This window comes from Eleutherodactylus coqui, chromosome 5, assembly GCF_035609145.1.
Source record: "Eleutherodactylus coqui strain aEleCoq1 chromosome 5, aEleCoq1.hap1, whole genome shotgun sequence".
Taxonomy (NCBI): domain Eukaryota; kingdom Metazoa; phylum Chordata; class Amphibia; order Anura; family Eleutherodactylidae; genus Eleutherodactylus; species Eleutherodactylus coqui.
This window is the reverse complement of record NC_089841.1, coordinates 158667470-158686268: the sequence shown is the minus strand read 5'-3', so window position 1 is coordinate 158686268 and position 18799 is coordinate 158667470. Positions and strand designations below refer to the sequence as shown.

At 43.8% G+C, this 18799-nt stretch overlaps 1 protein-coding gene across 1 annotated transcript; it reads right to left on the bottom strand.

Moving 5' to 3' along the window:
- Positions 1 to 4221: 4221 nt before the first annotated feature.
- UFD1 (ubiquitin recognition factor in ER associated degradation 1) lies at positions 4222 to 18777 on the bottom strand. The gene is made up of 12 exons (XM_066603500.1): positions 18621 to 18777; positions 15311 to 15443; positions 13598 to 13630; positions 11360 to 11481; positions 11127 to 11257; positions 10256 to 10328; positions 8830 to 8898; positions 7390 to 7455; positions 6834 to 6881; positions 6587 to 6675; positions 5853 to 5934; positions 4222 to 4334 (listed from the first exon to the last, which is right to left on the bottom strand). The coding sequence occupies exons 1-12, from the start codon at positions 18621 to 18623 to the stop codon at positions 4260 to 4262; spliced, it is 924 nt and encodes a 307-aa protein (XP_066459597.1). The 5' UTR covers positions 18624 to 18777; the 3' UTR covers positions 4222 to 4259.
- Between the last annotated feature and the right edge of the window lie 22 nt (positions 18778 to 18799).

The following is an 18799-nucleotide window of genomic DNA, read 5'->3' as shown; positions in this document are numbered from 1 at the left end:
GGTGGACATCCCCAGAGAACCTGCGGAGAGGGGTTCACTGGCTACAAAACCCAGCCATCCACATCACAACAGACGCAAGCGCCTGTGGATGGGGAGCGCATGTGGGGAACCAATTCTTTCAGGGTCCCTGGCCTCAGAGGATAAAAGAACAATCCTCAAATTTCAGAGAACTACAGGCAGTTTGGCAGGTTCTACAGCAGTTGGGCAACTCGCTACAGAACCATCACATAAAAATACTGTCAGACAATGTCACCGCGGTCGCTCACATACGACACCAAGGGGGCACAAGATCTCCCCCACTGCAAAGCATCGCACAGAAAATCTTTCACTGGGCGGAGGGCCGGATCCTCTCGATCACGGCAACCCACTTAAAGGGGACACTAAATGGAAAAGCAGACTTCCTCAGCAGGAAGCAGACCCAGGAGAGTGGTCCCTCTCCCCAGAGGCATTCAGAATCTTAACCAACCGGTGGGGGACCCCACAGTTGGACCTCTTCGCAACCAGGGAGAACACGAAAGTAGGCAACTTTTTCTCCCTCCGGCCAGGAGATCGTCCGATAGCGGTAGACGCCCTGGGCCAGGACTGGGGACAAGGACTGGCCTACGCCTTTCCTCCCATACCACTAATCCCCAGGGTTTTACAACACTTCAGAACCCAGGGATGCACGCTAATCCTAGTGACCCCCTTCTGGCCAAAAAGAAGCTGGTTCGGTCTTCTGACAACACTGAGCGTCCAGGACCCAGTCACCTTGCCCACCTGGACGGATCTTCTATCGCAGGGGCCACTGAACCACCCCGGCCTAGACAAACTCCATTTAACGGCATGGCTCTTGAGGAATCCTCGCTAAGACAGAAAGGATTCTCAGAGAAAGTAGTAGAAACCCTAATGTCCAGTAGGAAAAAGACGACCCACCTGATCTACCAGAAGGTCTGGAGAAAGTTTTCCTCATGGAGACAGGGAAGGGATCGCGGGGATTCTATCCCCGACACTCCGCTAATCTTAGAATTCCTGCAGGAGGGCTTAGAGATGGGCCTCTCCCCGAGCACCCTAAAAGTCCAGGTTTCAGCCCTTAGCGCTATCTGCGACACAAAATTCGCAGACGATAGATGGGTCCACAGGTTCCTAACAGCAGCAGCTAGATTACGCCCTAGGCCCATAAACCTGTTCCCAGACTGGAACCTTAATTGGGTTCTAGGGGCCATGACAGCGGTACCATTCGAACCGATCAAAGCGCTACCTATAAGAATGCTGACAATCAAGACCATCTTCCTAGTAGCCATTACATCCGCAAGACGGGTTAGCGAACTACAGGCCTTGTCCATCCGCCACCCGTTTATGAAAATTACAGACACCAAACTAATATTTAAAACAGACCCGGCCTTTATGCCGAAAGTAGTGTCAGATTTTCATAGGTCCCAGGATATAATAATCCCCTCATTCTTCAGCCACCCAAAAAACGAGGAGGAAAGAACCCTAAGCTGCCTGGACGTTAGGAGAGCAGTCCTAACCTACATAGATACAACGAGCCACTGGAGGCGGGATGACAACCTGTTCGTCCAGTTCAGTGGCCCAAATAAGGGTAGCAAAGCAGCGAAAAGTTCCATAGCCAGGTGGATCCGCCTGGCCATCATAGAATCCTATAAAGCCCTCGGGAAGGAGATCCCGTTAGCGCTTAAAGCCCATTCCACAAGGGCAGTAGCGTCCTCATGGGCCGAACACAGTTCAGCCTCGGTCGAGCAAATTTGCAAGGCCGCAGTCTGGAAAAAACCCCACACGTTTACTAAACACTATAGGGTAAAAGTGCAGCAGGACGAGGACATGGCCTTCGGCCGCAAAGTCCTCTCGGCAGCAATCCCACCCTAATAAACTTTAGTTGGTACGTCTCATTGGTGCTGTCGTGGAGACGACTGGGGGAAAAAGTGGATTATACCCACCTGATAATCAGGTTTCCAGTAGTCTCCACGACAGCACCCGTACCTTTCCCGCCCTAGAAAAATAAAATAATAAATTTAAAATTAAAAAACCCCGGTTAGGGGAAAAAATTTAAGTTTAGCTCCTGCCCCGGCAATTCGTTAGAATCCACTGAGGAAAGTGGGGAAGGGGGGGAGCTTTTAACCTCTCAGTATGTTCCTGTCCTACCAGGAGGAGGCAATCTCATTGGTGCTGTCGTGGAGACTACTGGAAACCTGATTATCAGGTGGGTATAATCCACTTTTTTGACGCATCTGGGTTCTTTTCAGGTGGGGGCTGCTTAAAAAGACTGCAGCATGCTCCACTGGATGGCATTTGGACCCCTGTTTCCACTGCGCCACTATTAACCTCAATACAGTCCTGCATTGTGGACTGACATACACTTATGTGAATGACATCAAGGCTAAAAGTGGCTGCCACTAGGGGTCTCCCTTCTAGCGCCCATTGCAATCCACTGCTTGTTAGATATTGAGCTTCTGTACTAACTGGGACATTTTCTTAGCTGTTGGTGAGGGGCTATCTTCAGAGGCTACTCTCCTGCACTCACAGGCTGACAGATTAACAGAAACTGTGTCTGCAAGCTCAACAATCCTTGCCTTTCCTGCTGTTACAGCATGTACGTGTGAGTTATCAGATAGGTGGGCATTCAGATACTGCCTCTCTACTGACTGGACAAGAAACAGAACAATGCACCATGTTGAGGGTAAGGAAGTATAGGACAGTGAACTACTGTCAGAAGGGCAAACTTGCAATATGGTCTTTGCCTGAGAGTAGATTGCAAACAGCAGGTCAGCAGAAAATGGGTGAGACCACAAAATCAGAGATTAAAAACATAAAAGACAGGGTGCAAATAGCAGCAAGTAAGTGGGTAAAGAGAGCCTGTTTTTGAGAAAACAGGCTACAAACTTGGGTACAATTGTGGCCAAAAGTTGAGACTGACACAAATTTTGGTTTTCACAAAGCTTGCTGCTTCCATGTTTTCAGATCTTTTAGTTGGATGTTTCTATGGTTAATGAAGTTCAAATATAAAACATTTCAGCTACCTTGTCCTCGTTAACACTTTCTCCTGCGCTAATGAGATCACTAAAATGATGTTAGCAGGTCATTTTGTCGTCATGCTGAAATTCAGTGAAAATGTTTTTTTTTTCTGTGATTAAGTTAATTTCCATAGCAAGGAAAGGCTTTACAATTTATTGTAATTCGTCTGATCACCCTTCATAACAATCTAGCGTTAATGCAAATTGCCACTATAGAAGGTGAAGCAGCAAACTTTATGAAAACTTTTGTCTATGACTTTACACTTTAACTGCATAATAAACAGAAACCAAAGAAACAGAATGGCAGTACTCAGCAGTTTATTGCACAGAAGATGCATCTATGACTATGTCTGGACTGGATTTATATATTAAAGGGGTCAAGCAAACACTACTTATTCAAGACAATTGATCTACGAATCAGATTCTAGCTTGCATTTCTTTCCACGGCAGGTCTGAAAATTAAAGAATTGATATGACTAGTACCATGGGTAACACTGACGCTTTTTCTTAACTGTTTTTATGCACACGTTCCCTTATGGACTATTTAGTGCCTGATATAGCAAGAAGCAGAGGCATTAAGCACACCTAATAAGGAATTAAAGGGGTATTTCCATCTTATACATACGGTATAGTCACATACGCCATATCCACAGCTTTGTTCTTTCTGTAAGAGCCACAGGCTTCAATAGTTCGAAATGCATGGAAGCATGGACACCTTTCCATTAAAGTGTATGGAGAATGCAGGGTCCCCGTAGGTAATGGTCCCCGTAGTATGACCAACATCCATCAGGCTTCTATGCCATAAATGCCCAAGATGGGATTACCCTTTTAAGTCCCCTGCTCATTTTTACCGAAAACTTCTGCTCTGCTGCTCACCAAAGTTTGCAGGCAGCAATAAATGTAAGAGCCATAGGCCAAAAAGGCTGAACAAGTGAATGGTAATTCTTGGAAGCATTGCCCCAAAATGCCTCTATCTGTAACGTACATATCATAGCTGTACCTTTCATAAACCACTAGCTATAATTGGAACTTGATATGTAGCCTATCTAGGAAACACTGGTGTTAGGTTAATAGCAAGAGTAACGGCTGTACAGATTGTCGGGGTTCTCTGGTCCTTCCTAGCGTCCTGCACTGTGTGAATAATTATCATACACTTCCAATGAAGTGCATCAAGATTGATTTTTTTCACTCCACATGAAAAAATACAACCAAATAGGCAACATAATTTTATTTTCCACTCGCACAGTCACTCTAGGGCTTTCTGCCTTTCTTCCGCAGGGACTGTCCTTCTCCAGAAAATGCAATAAAGCGATTAACAGAATCATCCTAGAAACAAACAAAACAAGGATTATTAGTGCGATTTGGGGTCCTCTTACACGGAGGGATTATTCGTTGGAGCAAGTCAACTAGTCCGCTGCTTTCAAACAACATCCATTCACACGCGCAGATAATAGTTTACTATTTTTAGTCATTTTTAGGTTCAGCTCATTCAGTCCATCGCTGGTTTGGCAAGGGAGTCTGGAAATGTCTGGGAAGGGTTTGCAAACAATTCAAGGCTCATAGGGTTGCATGGGCGTACACACCTTAAATAAAGCATGCGGATTTGTTTGGCGGACCTTCTGGTCCGGAAAACAGATCGCAGCATTCTCCATTTTGCTGCAGTTCCCGCACAGAAGGCTTCCATGGAAGTCAATGAAAGCTGTCCAATCTGTTGCCCGTCCGCAACTGAATCGCAAATTCCGCAGGAAAGCAGGAGATTTGGAAAAAGAATCTCCACTGCGAATGGGTGGCTGCGCGCCCATTCGCAGAGAAGAAAATGAAGACCCAAACGGTTAAGTAGAATCCCGCAGTGTCCTCGGCCACGGGCGGATTTCACTGCGGATTCCTGCATGCGAAATCCGATCCGCCCGTGGACACAAGGCCTATTTTCCTGCGCACCAAAAGTTCTTAAAGAACTCAATTGGGAAGCACAATACACTAAGAGATCCGTGAAACACTGCGTAATTGTGCAGGAAAAATAACACATTTAACTCATTTCAATCGCTGGGAACATGGGTGCTCTTTTTTTGGCGCATGCAAATGCAGATGCTTTGCATGCAGAAAAAGTACAGTAAAATATTCCAATGCATGCGCAAAAAAGTAATGTTCATTCCGCAAACGCTGCGATGATGCACACACAAATTTGCATGTGTAGCACTGCAACAGTGCATTAGTATTGAACTCATCCTGTGACTCGCACTGGGACTCCATCAAGTTCAATAGCAAGACCATGTCACAGTGAATTACAGCCAAAGTCACAATGTAGCCCTAATAAAAGGGCAGTTCTTTTAAAAACATGCTGTGTTTTCTTCACTGTTGCTTGTATTTTGCTGGACTTTCTTATGGCTGATCAGTGCACAATGACTCCAGCTTACTCGGGGTCTATTGGGGTAATGAAGAGTCAACGATCTATCAGATTACAGTATGTCAGAAGCTCAGGATACTGATCTTCCCATCTATGAGCCTCTCCTATGCTTTAGGGATGTAGGATGCCCAGAGTTTGGGTCAGGAGATCCGTGGTCAGGCTGGGACGCACTTTTGTATTACAGATGCAATACGGTGGCCAAAATTCGGTAGTATGTTACCAGCCTTACTCTGTAATCCTGCCTTTTCAGATTGACTTGTGCACAACCTGTGAATGTAAACACGTCTTCTCATTCACTTAGTGAAAGCATAAATCCTCCAAATTGTGACGTACAGAAACAAAGTATAAAAGACATTTGTATAACTTTTCGTCTATACAGTTATTAAACAATAGTTGGATAAAACTGTAAACCCCCTTTTATAAGGGTACTTCATACGTACCTCTTCTACCTTCTTTGCTTGTGGCCGGGAATTTCTAATAAAAGTAATTGTGCCAATCTTGAACTCATAATTGGGAATTCCTCTATAAAAAAGAAATATAATCATGTGATGTGCGAACAAGATAAAGAGATTTACCATTAAAGTTGCATTTACACGGAACGATTATCGTAAAAAAAAAGAAAAAAAAAAAGAATTGTTTAAAACAAACAAAAGTGAATGATAATCGTTCCATCTAAATGTGAGCCAATGACTAACGAGAATCGCTCGCTTTCGTTTGTCGTTCAGCTTCTGCAGGACTAAAAATCATCGTTGGCTCATTCACCTGTCGTTCTGTTTCAGCACTTATCGTTCAGCGTTTTACATAAGAAGGTGAACGATTCATCTGCCTGTCTAAACCGGCTGAACCAGTGCGAACGAGTAGGTCAGTGCGCGGCTCCCACTAGACAACTGAGTGTGTTTGGGCTCTGTGGAAGTTTTTAGCATTAAGTACAGTTGTGCAAAAGTTTTTTGTTTTTTTTTAAATTTTGTTGTGCAACCGTGTTAAATAAGAGTCTGACAAAGTGTCAGTTACACCACATTGATGTTTTTGAAGAAGACATGACTTTTGGCCTCAACAAAGGCAATCCCAAACTGATCCCCCTCGCAGTGTATACTGGATTAGTAATGAGCACATAGTGTCATGTTTGGATGTCTTATTAGTGGCTCTACTGAAGCACAACCGGCGAGATACTGACCTACGTATATCTCCTGGTTTTAATGGAGACGGGCTGGGATCAATTCCTTTTTTCTTCCCGTCCAATCGATTACCAGATCCAGAGAATGCCTACACATGAGTAGAATACAACAGGATGAAAATGTGGCTGCCATATAATAGTCAAAATATTGTAGAATAACCTATATTATTTTCATTATTGGCTGTGTTCAGTGGCTATAGAAGAGAAGAATATAGCAGTCTAAAAGACTAAAAAGAACCAGACTCACCCTGAACCCTATGTCTGCTACATAGTCACTGTGATCCGGCTCAACATCCTAGAAGGAAGGCAAAGATTTAGTTGAATACGGCTTATGGAAAGGGTTTTCCTTCCAGTAATTGGTACAAGCTAGTAATACAAAAGCTAAACACTGTACTAGAAACAGATGGAAGTCCATAATTTATTGTGCATACATTGGGGAAAGTCTCCACGCTGGGCATTTCCTGCACTGGGCTTAGTCATATTTCTCCAGGTGCCTCTTCATGTATTCGGTGCGCACCAGCAGCTCCGTGCGGTTGGACAGAAATTTACGCCAGGTCGGACATAGTGGACATTTTGGTAGAATTTATTGGAGTAAATTATACATGAATCTGTTGGTCTAGGTTGGCCATGCCCCCTTCTCAAAAGTGGTGGGGCCAGCACAGAAAGGAGAAAAGTTCCAAATTTTTGCACAAATACAAATTTGCAACTTTTTTTTACACCAGAAAGTGGAGTTAAAACCTTTATAAATATGCCCCATTGTGTACAGTTAGTACTGAACAAGGGGAAGAATGCAGTTATTTTACCGTTGGTTCTTCATGTTGGGTATGCCTTTCTGGTTCTTTGTAACCAAGAGGAGCATCAAAATCCACCTGAAATTGAATAAAACCAAAAATACATCATTAACTTAGTGTGAAAGTGTACGTCCTGTAAGGCCAGTTGCTTTGCAATGGTGCCATCATTTACATGCATAATGTGAAACTGTCCAGACACCAGCCATTGTTCTTAGAAGGAGCGGGAGCTCCCAAGTCACGGCGGTGCGTACTTGAGCCTCTGTGATAGATTCTCTTTAAAGTAATCCACAGAAAGCAATTCAAAAATGGTCATATATGACCCACTTTAAAAGGCGGATAGAATATTCTGGGTGAACAGTAGGTAAAGTAGCACAGAGGTAAGTACTTGTGACAATGAGACGTACTTGATACTGTATAAGTACACAAAAAAACCTTCTTATTATAAACTTCAATGAGATAATGGTGTTCAAACCTAATGGCATCCCAGTCGGAGTAGATGCTGCAGGGATGTCTTCTTGACCACAGGCACTACTGAGTTATGGTGGCTTTATAGGTGATGACTACCACCTGAATAAATCGCTCAAAAGAGCGAATGCAAACAACAGTTGTTCTGTGTGAACATGGCCACCATCAGGCTGACGAGTGAGATTTCACTCACTGGTAGTTTCAACTCATCTAAAAAGAAACTTCACTGGTTGATCAAAAGTAGCCTGCTGTAAAGTCACGGTTGTTTGCATTTGAACGACTTGTGAACAGACTTGATGGAGATTTCCCCCTACGAACAATAACTCGGCAAACAACTAATGAACATTTATGTGCTCTGCGTGAAAGTTTACAAACTACCATTTTCACGCTTCAGCAATGTTTCTGAGTGACGAGGTGATCCATGTAAAGTATCCCTTATAGCTGTACTTCCTCATCTCAGCGGGCAAGCATAGGGGTAGGTCAACTTCTGCCAACAGGAAGCAATCCTGGGTCAGAGAACCCTCTGCACTGCCCTAATTTGAGAGACCCCCCCCCCCCCCCCCCCGTATGTACACTGCTTGACATATGCAGCTACTAGAGCCCTTCACAACAGACATATAGGCATGTGACACGGACCTGCCAGAGAATTATTCACGAACCATGTTGACTGAATTGCAATGCTACAAACTAACCAGCTGGCAGCCAATATAAGGTGCCTAGTAAGGAGAATGCAGTTTTTCGATGCTGGCTGTAGTCACTCATGCAGGGGAAGAATAGTGCTGCATCAGGTCACAATATCACAGCAAGCATTTCTGCAGACTCTCTTCAGATAAACAGAAGTTACAGAACATTTATAAAGAAAAGAAAACAAATGGCGAATTGAATGATGGATAAATGCACCAATGGCAAATATTTTCTTGAGAGAAGGGAACTATTTTAGGAGCTGTAATGGACCCAACAAGCTTTTACCGTACATTATAGACTTACATTCATGTCACATTCTATAATGGATACGGCTTTGTCTGGCTTTGTCTCCATAACGCGAAGCTCATAAATCTGTAAACAGAATGATTTCAAGTGTAAATCAAGGCTGATAGCAGGGAACAAGAGAATGTATTTACTGTACAACAGAAGTAGATTGCCTTTGGGTACTTCTTCTTTAAAAGTTTGTCCTATAACATTAAATTATTCCCCATCCACAAGTACCTGACTAATGAGGGTCTGAGCACTGCAACCCCCACCGATCAGGATAATGGGGGTCCTGAGTGTCCTGGAATAAATGGAGCAGTGACCACGTGTGCACACTACAGCTCCATTCATTTCAATGCGATGGTCAGAGATAGGCCTATGGACAGGAGAACGAGTTAATGTTGTGGGACAACTCCTATGAAGGGTGCGTTCACATGTTTTTTCTGCAACCAAATGGCAGCACTTCCACAACGGGCGAACGCACCCCAAGGCTGGATTCACATGCAGAAGTTTGAATAGCATTTTTAAGTCAAAAATACGGCCACCACAATTACTTTAAAGGGGTTTTCACAATCAGAGAAAAATTCTATGGGCCACAAAGTGTTGTAAAGCAAAGTCATACTTACCTCCTCAAAAGGCTCAAACAGCTGAAAGCGGTTACATGTCACTAATTACGCACACAACTGCTCAGTCAGTCACATCACAGGTTTCAGTAGTAAAATTCTATGAACGGCTTAGCACTCACATCCACAATAAATGGCACTGACCATATGAGGAGGCAAATAGGACTTATTTCTATATTTTACAACATTCCAGGGACAATAGATTTTTTTCTTTGACTTCCAGAAAACCCCTTCAAAGCCTATGGTCAAGTAAAAGATGCACTACATACAAAGTGTTTTTGTTTGTGCTCTTGTTGTGGTTTTTCTCTTCAAAAACACTCTGGATAGGGGATTCTTTTCTGAGATTTTCCCCATACGCTACTCTATAGGAAATGCATAATTTAAAATGAGACAAAGTAATAAAAAAAAGTTATCTTCTTTTTGCGAGCGTTTAAAAAAAAAAAAAAGCAAAAATAGTGTGTATGAAGGAGACCCAAGAGCAGAATAATAACTTTGTCAATAACTAGAACAGACACCATCCTTATCAAAGCAAACTGTACAGTAACCTACAGTACTACTACTGTCACTCACTTGAAAAACAGGAGTATAATTACACCCCATGTTGACTTGTCAATTAATGTATAAATTACTCTAGATGTAATATCTTTATATTAAACGATTGCTCTGTAGAATGTAATACTTAATAGTTTAGTGTGAAGCAAATGTGTAAGTAATTGCATGGCTGCATCATTAAGTGGTAAGTGTACAATTACTAGCACAAGCAGGAAAATAAGCAATACATATTCAACATAACGTAACAGCCATCAACGATTTAACTCTACCTTCTCATTGTAGTTAATGGCAATTACATCTCCTGTGGTCAAACAGGCAAAGTTCCTCAATGCATTCTCCAATCTTAATATGAAGTCAAGGAAGGTTAGAGAAAAAGTTATGTTGTACTAATATTTGTGTACTAATGTATAAGCTACTGTGTTTTCCCAAAAATAAGACACTGTCTTATATAGATTTTTGCCCCAAAAGAGGCACAGTGTCTTATTTTCAAGGGAAGGGGGCTTATACTCACTGGTCTGTGGTGTCCCGATGCCTCGCAATAGTCTCCAGCGGCGCTGCGGCAAGCTGCAGTGTTCTCTGCTCTAACATCTCAGCTTCTTTCTGGTAACGGAGCTTCGAATACCCCGCCTCCAGCAAAGCTAGCGCTGTGATTGGATCGAGCGCCAGCCAATCACAGCCGATGCTCGATGAGTGAATCACAGCCATTCAGTGATATAATTCACTGAGTGGCTGTGAATGATTGAGCGCTCGCTTTGCTGGAGGCGGGGTATTCAAAGCCCCGTCACCAGAAAGAAGCTGAGATGTCAGAGAGGAGGACACTGCAGCTTGCCGCAGTGCCACCGGAGACCATCGCGAGGCATTGGGACGCCGTGGACCTGGTGAGTATTGTTGTTTTTTTTTTAAATGCAGGTTAGCTAGGGCTTATTTTCACAGAAGGGCTTATTTTTCAAGCCTCCATTGAAAACAAGGGTAGGGCTTATTATCGGGGTAGGTCTTATTATGCGTACATAACCCAGAAGCCACTCAGTTAAGATGTATTCATACTTTACTTCAAAACAGTCCATTAAAATTGTGTTTTCCTTTAAAAAGCTGATGTGACTATACAGTCATACAATCCGCAGTTATACAAGGGAAGGATACACTGCTTTGGGATTGGTGATGTCTAGGAAGTCAGGGCTCTGGGGCTGGAACTTGGAATATGTAGCGACTTGAAGGTTGACACTTTCCACTTGTACCAGACCTCCTTCTTCTAAGAGTAAATTCTGCATCATCTGTTAAGAGTGATAAGAAGAAGAATTACATTCTACAATTAATATGAGTTACAACACATCACTTCCACCCTTCTGTCTAACTGGTTCATGGTGTTCACTTACCCAGTGTGGGAGATAACAAATGCCTTCATCTGCTACAAACTCAAGAACACCACAATGCGTCATCCGGTCGGAATTTTTGTTGGTTAACTTGAAAAGCATGGGGTAAGTGATATTCAGCCGGCCTGGGGACAAAACACATCAGTATCATCTAAGTGTTCCAGAAAGATTGTAGCTTCAAGGACGTCACCTAAAGCTTCTTACTGCATGGTCTGTGATGGGGTATAAGGGAGAAGCTACAGCGTTGTGTACAAGTACCCCATCTAATTATAATGTATTACTATCTCCGTTAGACCATCATACTTCCTCCGAGTCATTACCAGACTGGCAGGACAGTCATGGCAGCCGCACGCCTCCACTCATCCTCAGGATTAGCGCACTCTTACGCTAGCCCTCCCTCTGTCTGTTTTATCGTGATGACTTGACAAATCTGTCACTGTTCTTATATACCCAAAACAGGGACACTGTATGGGAATATATGACTCAGTATTGATGTACAGGATTATTACAAGTGATCTTCCCGATATGAAACACTCAGAACGCAAGGTAATGTTCACAAAATTGCGTAATTCCAAGGAATGCTCAACGCACATTCCCAACCAAAATAATTAAGAACTGGGGAGCGTGCGGGCGGCAGGGAAATTGGATTGGGAAGGGTTAATGCTAAATCCTTTGATTAATGTTAATTTCATGCGTCTCCTCTTTTTGCTTTTATCTTTCCGCATCCTTTTACTCCTGCCTGAAATGTAAGCTTATTTATTCTCTCTCTCAGTATTTTTCTTGAAAAGGGTAAAGCCGGGCTCGCACAAACGTAGTTTTACCACGTAATACGGGCGCAATATGCAGTGAATGGAGTCAATAACAGTACATTGATTTTCATTGATCAATTCATATTTGCGAATATTCACTGCATGTGATATGCGCGCAAAAAGGAATGAAGCATGTTCTATTTTGACACGTATTACATGCAATAGTGCCCATCGTTCTCTATGGGGGCGTAATCAACACTGTACATTGTATATGGGCGGCATTTATATGCGTCGTTGCCGAAGTGATAAGAGCGGGAAATGTAAACAAAAAAGAAACCAGGAAGACTGCGTATGACAGTCATGTGCAGCACAAAATTACTGCCGTACGGTTGTGTAAGCTCAGCCTATGGAGAAGGAGAGTTTATATGTTTTGTATGCCTGATGTTGTACTACCTGTAAGATAACTGAGCCTTTGCTGCTCATGAACCTTTATACTAGAATTCAATAATTCCCATTTCCTGCTTAAAACTGTGAAACTTCAATAAAAACAGGTACAAATATATCTCATATATGCAGTATATGTACGTGGAATCTACAATCTACATTTTTTTATTTTATACTTTAACCCTTTCCAATCCATTTATTTTTTTCTCATCCATTCTCCCCAGCTCCAAATAAATTGGAGCTGGGGAGAATGGATGAGAAAAAATATATTTTCCCTGCACCCTCCTGATCTGACAGAGTTCAGGAGGGTGCAGGTGCTCACTGCACCGTGGGGGGAATGTGGAAGTAATACTTCCGCATTCTCCCTTCTGCCTCGGCGATCATGTGACCGCTGGGGTCAGGTGGCACCCAGCGGTCATATGATCGCTGGGCAAAATGCGGAAGTAATACTTCCGCATTCTCCCTTCAGGCTCCCAGCTCGGCGTTTATGTGACCGCTGGGGGTCAGGTGACACCGGCGGTCACATGATTGCCGGGCGGAATCTCCTGCATTACATAGCGCTAATTGAGCGCTATGTAATGTGTAAAGGAAAAGGCAGAAAGGCTTAAAAACCCTTTCTGCCTTCTCCTCAGGGGTCCTTGATGAGGATCAGTGCAGGAGTGCATCTGCACCCGATGTGTCTGAGGCTCGGGTGCAGATGCACTTCTGCACTGCAGTGTAGGGCCTGTCCAGACATCGGAGCTGTGGAGGAAAATGATGATGTCGGGGCAGGCCCGACATTGGATTGGAAAGGGTTAAAGAAAAGTAATTAATACAGTTCGGCAGCTCTCGCATACACGTTCAGCAAACGCTGCTCGAAATCGCTGTAATTGTCTGAATATTCAGCAACCTAGTATTCAGACAGAATATGACACGGCCAAATGTAATACATAATAACGAACACAAACGTTATAAAGACTGTAACCAAAATATTTTATAACAGTATTCAAAATCTAAAATTGCACTTCCTCTAGTCGATATACTACTGTTCTATGGAAAATACACTTACTTAGTTGATCCAGAGCGGACGGAGGCATGATAACTGGAAAAACAAAGGCAGACATTTAAAAGGACTTTTATGATTTGCACCATACAAGCCAAACTTTATAAGCTACACCGTAGCAGACCTACAGAACATGACTGCAAAGGACAAGTGTTAAAGGGGTCCAGAGCTCATATAACTTTCCAGTCTACTTCCCACCTTCCTCCTCCCCGTCTCTTCCTAGCAGAGGTCCCCAAAACTTTTACAAAAAGCAAAACCAGCCCAGATATAAAATACAATGGGTACAACTAAAGGGACTTCCATCAGCCAATTTCCATTTTTTTACCTAAATCTATTTCTTTTTTTAATTGAAAAAAAAACGTTACATCCCTCTATACAATTTTGTCACCAGTCCTTGATTCTAGGGTCCTACTGCATAGACTCCTACTTTTGAGTTTTAGTGGGTGTTACAATGTCCTTCCTTGCATATATCTATATTACGCTCAAGCTCAGTACTATGGAGCAATTCCAACAACCTCATTGGTTCTGATTCAGAATTCCAGCAACCTGATTGGTTGTTTGGGTTCCCTGAGCTTGAGCATAATATAGACATATGCGTACAGGAAACTACTACATAGCCCTATTCACTTCAAAGACCGCCACGATCATTATGTTACAGCAAACTATTCTGATATGCAATAAAACAGGGACATAACTTGTAACAAGGCTCCCCGCCTACAATATGCCATTCAGCACCCTTAAAGGGGTTTCCCACAAGTTAAAACTGCTCCACAACCCCTCTGTACTTCCTGGTTGCTGCTGACCAGGTCATGTGACTGCTGCAGCCAATCACTGACCACAGCAGTGTCATTTCTTGGGACAGAAGTGAAAAGAACTTGAGCAGATAGTTTGTAAATCTCACTTTGACAATAAATACAGTTGCAAGAAAAAGTAACCGAACTGTTTGGAATGTTTTTTTTCTGATAGTGGACGCAGAGGTTTTAGAAGTTTGTAGAGTCTTCAGTAGGTCTTTTGCAGTTACTCCTTCTGGATTGCTCAATGTGCTATTGGAGTGATCTTAACAGGACATCCCCTCATAGGGAGAGTAACAATAATTCTGAATTGTCTCCATTTGTAGAGAATTTGTCTAGCCGGGGTCTGATGTATACCAAGGTGTTTAACAACGTTTCTGCAGCCTTTTCCTCCTATTTCATGCATCTCTAAAAACTTGCCTTTGGAGGTCTTCTGAAAGTGGTTTGCATTGAGGCACGGTTCACACTAACCAATCTTTTGGAGAAGAATATATTTGTCAGTAACCAGGCTTTGTGTGCTTTTTACAATTTGGCAAAGCCCCGGTGAAACCCACGTTAACTCAATATGCTCAATTAGAGATATGACTGGTACAGCTGTTTGCGTGTTAGAAGTATAGCTGGATTGTTATCTAAGTCCCAATTACAGACAGACACAATCAGACCACATTGTATTAGTAATCAATACAGAAATCCAAGTAATTCCAGGTGGTTAACTTACTTTTTCTTGCAACTGTGTTTATCATTTGAGATGAAAGACAGAAAAATCAGTATACCAGATATTAAAGGGGTGAGAGATAATCTCCAAAATCCAGGGACGGGGGGGCAGCAGGTTCCCTTCCTCAGATCCCATTCCACACTCACTCAACCGTACATATACATGGTCTATGAGATCTACTACTCTACCAGTAAGATTGCTAGTGTAACATACTTTTCCCTCCTTTCTCCACATCAGATCGGTCATTGGGTCCAGCCAGCATGGAAACAGAATAGCAGCGGTACTGTGTGGAAAAGCGGTTCTGAAAAACCCGCGGTATTGGGTGGTCAAACATGTTGAAGGAAAACTGGAAGGCAAACAAAAACACAAAATAGCATAAGAATGCGAGCAATAATACAATTACAGTAATAGAGAAAGTTGTCAATGCTATGCTGCGGTTAGATGGAACCATTCAGTCAAACGAGTGAAACTCGTTCAGTTTAAACGCGAGCCAATGACTGAACGGTAATCGGTCACTTTTCGTTCGGCGTTCATTTTATGCAGGCATAAACATAATTTTTGGCTCATTCAGTAATTGTTCAGTTTAACCCTTTCCAATCCAATTTGTATCCTGGTTTTCCTAGGGGGCTTACTCTTTTTCTGCCGTTATACAACGGCGCTATCTGCTGGCTAAAGCTAGTACTGCATGAGGTGACACGTTGGATAGGCTCCAACAGCAGAGAGGCTGGCAATATACAGTAAGAGAACCCCGACGGACGTCTTCCAACATCGGAGCTGTGCAGCCTTAAATCATAATGTCTTCAGACATCAGACAGTGGATTGGAAAGGGTTAAGAGCGCCCATTCAGTCGTTCCCAGTCACTTATATAGCGAATGTGAAATACTGAACGGTTCTTGTTTGACCGAGCCAACAATGTATTTGCCGGTACAAACAGAATGCATGACAGCCAACGAGCTGCGATGACATCATTTGCTCATTCAAACAATAATATTTTGGCGCAAACAGACGCTAAGGCTGGGAGCCTTCCTCTACGAAAAATATGTCGGCAAACAAGTAATGAACAGTAAGTGCTGTGGGTAACAGGGTTTAAACCACGGTTGTTTGTATGCTTCCGTGGCTTTTCTGGGCAACTATCTGAAGCACAGTTGTTCCGTGTAAAGGTACCTCCTCAGCTTCTGCATCCTTACGGTGTAGTCATAGGGGGCGACACTCATCGGTTACGGCAGTAACATTATTCTAGTTACATTATTCTCTGACTACTGCAGGGAACTGCCACTACGGCACAAGGGTTTCCTATTCTACTACTAGAAGGGCTCATTCACACGGGAGTAAATAGGCAGGGAATAGAATCCATTCATTTCAATGCGTTTATTCTCGTGTATAATTTTTCGATCGCGTGGCAAAATACGTAGCGTGTACCATTTTGGTGCGTATTACATACCGACATAGAAGAGAATGGGCCAGGGCAAATATGCATTGAATACACAGGAAACATGAGCATTCACTGCATATTTGCACATCAAAATGCGCCTTTCTGCATATTTTTTTGCACATGTAAATATGCTGCAGAAGGGCTGAAATACGCAGAGAATATGCGGTTTTTGGTCTGTGAATATGCTGCATATTCACGGATCAAAATACACCTATGTGAATGAGTCCTAACTTACACAGCAATGTGCTCCATACACTTTAAATAATCCATAATGACACCCTACGGCCTCATGTCCACGGGCACGTGCGGATTCCACCTGTGCCTGCAGCCACGGACATTTTCTCACCTGTCCGGATGTGGTGCGGGTCTTCTCCATCCTGGCCGGATCTTCTTTTCTTCTGCACTGCAGAGTGTGCAGGCGCGCCGGCTGGCGTGCCGTGCATATGCGCACATGTGCAGCGCATTTTTAAAAAATCTCCTGCTTACCGCAGATCGGCGGCATGTCCGTCGGCGTGCTGTGGCTTGGACGGCTTCCATTAACTACAATGGAAGCTGTCAGTGCATGAATCCACAGAGAATGGAGCATGCTGCTATTTTTATGCTGCACGTGCCATCTGCATGCCGGGATGAAATGTCATCCGCAGGTATTTAAAGGGGTTGTCCCGTGCCGAAACGGGTTTTTTTTTTTTTTTTTTAAACCCCCCCCCCCCGTTCGGCGCGAGACAACCCCGATGCAGGGGTTAAAAAAACCACCCGCACAGCGCTTACCTGAATCCCGGCGGTCCGGCGTCTTCATACTCACCTGCTGAAGATGGCCGCCGGGATCCTCTGTCTTCATGGACCGCAGGGCTTCTGTGCGGTCCATTGCCGATTCCAGCCTCCTGATTGGCTGGAATCGGCACGTGACGGGGCGGAGCTACACGGAGCTACACGGAGCCCCATTCAGAAAAGAAGAAGACCCGGACTGCGCAAGCGCGGCTAATTTGGCCATCGGAGGGCGAAAATTAGTCGGCACCATGGAGACGAGGACGCCAGCAACGGAGCAGGTAAGTATAAAACTTTTTATAACTTCTGCATGGCTCATAATTAATGCACAATGTACATTACAAAGTGCATTATTATGGCCATACAGAAGTGTATAGACCCACTTGCTGCCTCGGGACAACCCCTTTAACTACCTGCAGATGCCCAATCATTGTCTATGGGCATATTGTAGTGCGGATCATCTGCGCGGGTGACCCACGGGAATACCGCAATTCAATTTTGTCCATGGACATGGGGCCTAAGGGAGGGTTTACACAGGACCACTGTTTGAAGAGTTGGTGAAAATAGTCACTGCAGCGAGTTGTCAGTGTGGAAATGAGGCCGGTTTCACATCTGCGTTGGAACATCCAGCTGGAGGTTGTGCTGCCGATCCGGCTCGAAACAAAAGCCGGGCAGCTGAGCAGAAACAGAACCCATTACAGTAAATAGGGTCCGTCCAGCGCTGTTCAGTTCTGTTACAGATCCGTTCAGCCACGAATGGAACAGGAAAGCGGAATCCCCAACGCAAATGTGAGACCACCTGACTGTGCGCTTCTACAGAGTGACGGGTCAGGTTGGTGGATGCTAAAGCGCACCTCCCTGCAAACTTTACTGCCTACCGTAGTTCTTCAAACATAAATGATTGCCCCTTAACACCGGAACATAAACTAAACAAGCAGCAACTACTTCTTAAGTTACTAGCGAATGAATTATCACTCATCAGCCACATTTACAGGGAACCACTATCGCTTCCATATGCTGGATTCAACGATTATTCAGAGGACAGCCGTGGGGGACAGCCATGGGGTACAGACCCCCCCCCCTCCTCCAGGTTACCCCCACTCACAACTTCTAAACTTTGGACTTCAGAAACTTCATAGTTCATACAGAGGGAAACGTCATTATCTGCCATAGAGGACAAGACCAAAAGAATCCCCAGTGACAATAGGACTGAGTGACAAGTCATCCATGGATGAGCCGAGGCTATATTGAAGGATTAATTGCCATCCTGTATATACCGGCTACACAAGTGGCATGGACTGAGAACATATTCGTCGCGTATCTTACCATGTTGTCGCCTGTCTTCACCTAAGCAATTCAGACCCTTTAAGACAATCTGAGTCACTCCGTCTTCCCGGAAGTGTCCGTATAGCAGTCTAGTCAATACATAGCAGAGCGCAGAAGCAGAATGTAAGCGCACAGAGCCTAAAAACTACAACAACCAGCAGGCATCGCGCCGGGCCGGA

Coding starts and splice junctions, on each gene's coding strand:
- UFD1 (XM_066603500.1), bottom strand. Junction 8,899..10,255: donor CCATTAACTACAATGAGAAG/GTAGAGTTAAAT, acceptor TTCTGTTTACAG/ATTTATGAGCTTCGCGTTAT. Junction 5,935..6,586: donor AAACCAGGAGATATACGTAG/GTCAGTATCTCG, acceptor TCTTTTTTATAG/AGGAATTCCCAATTATGAGT.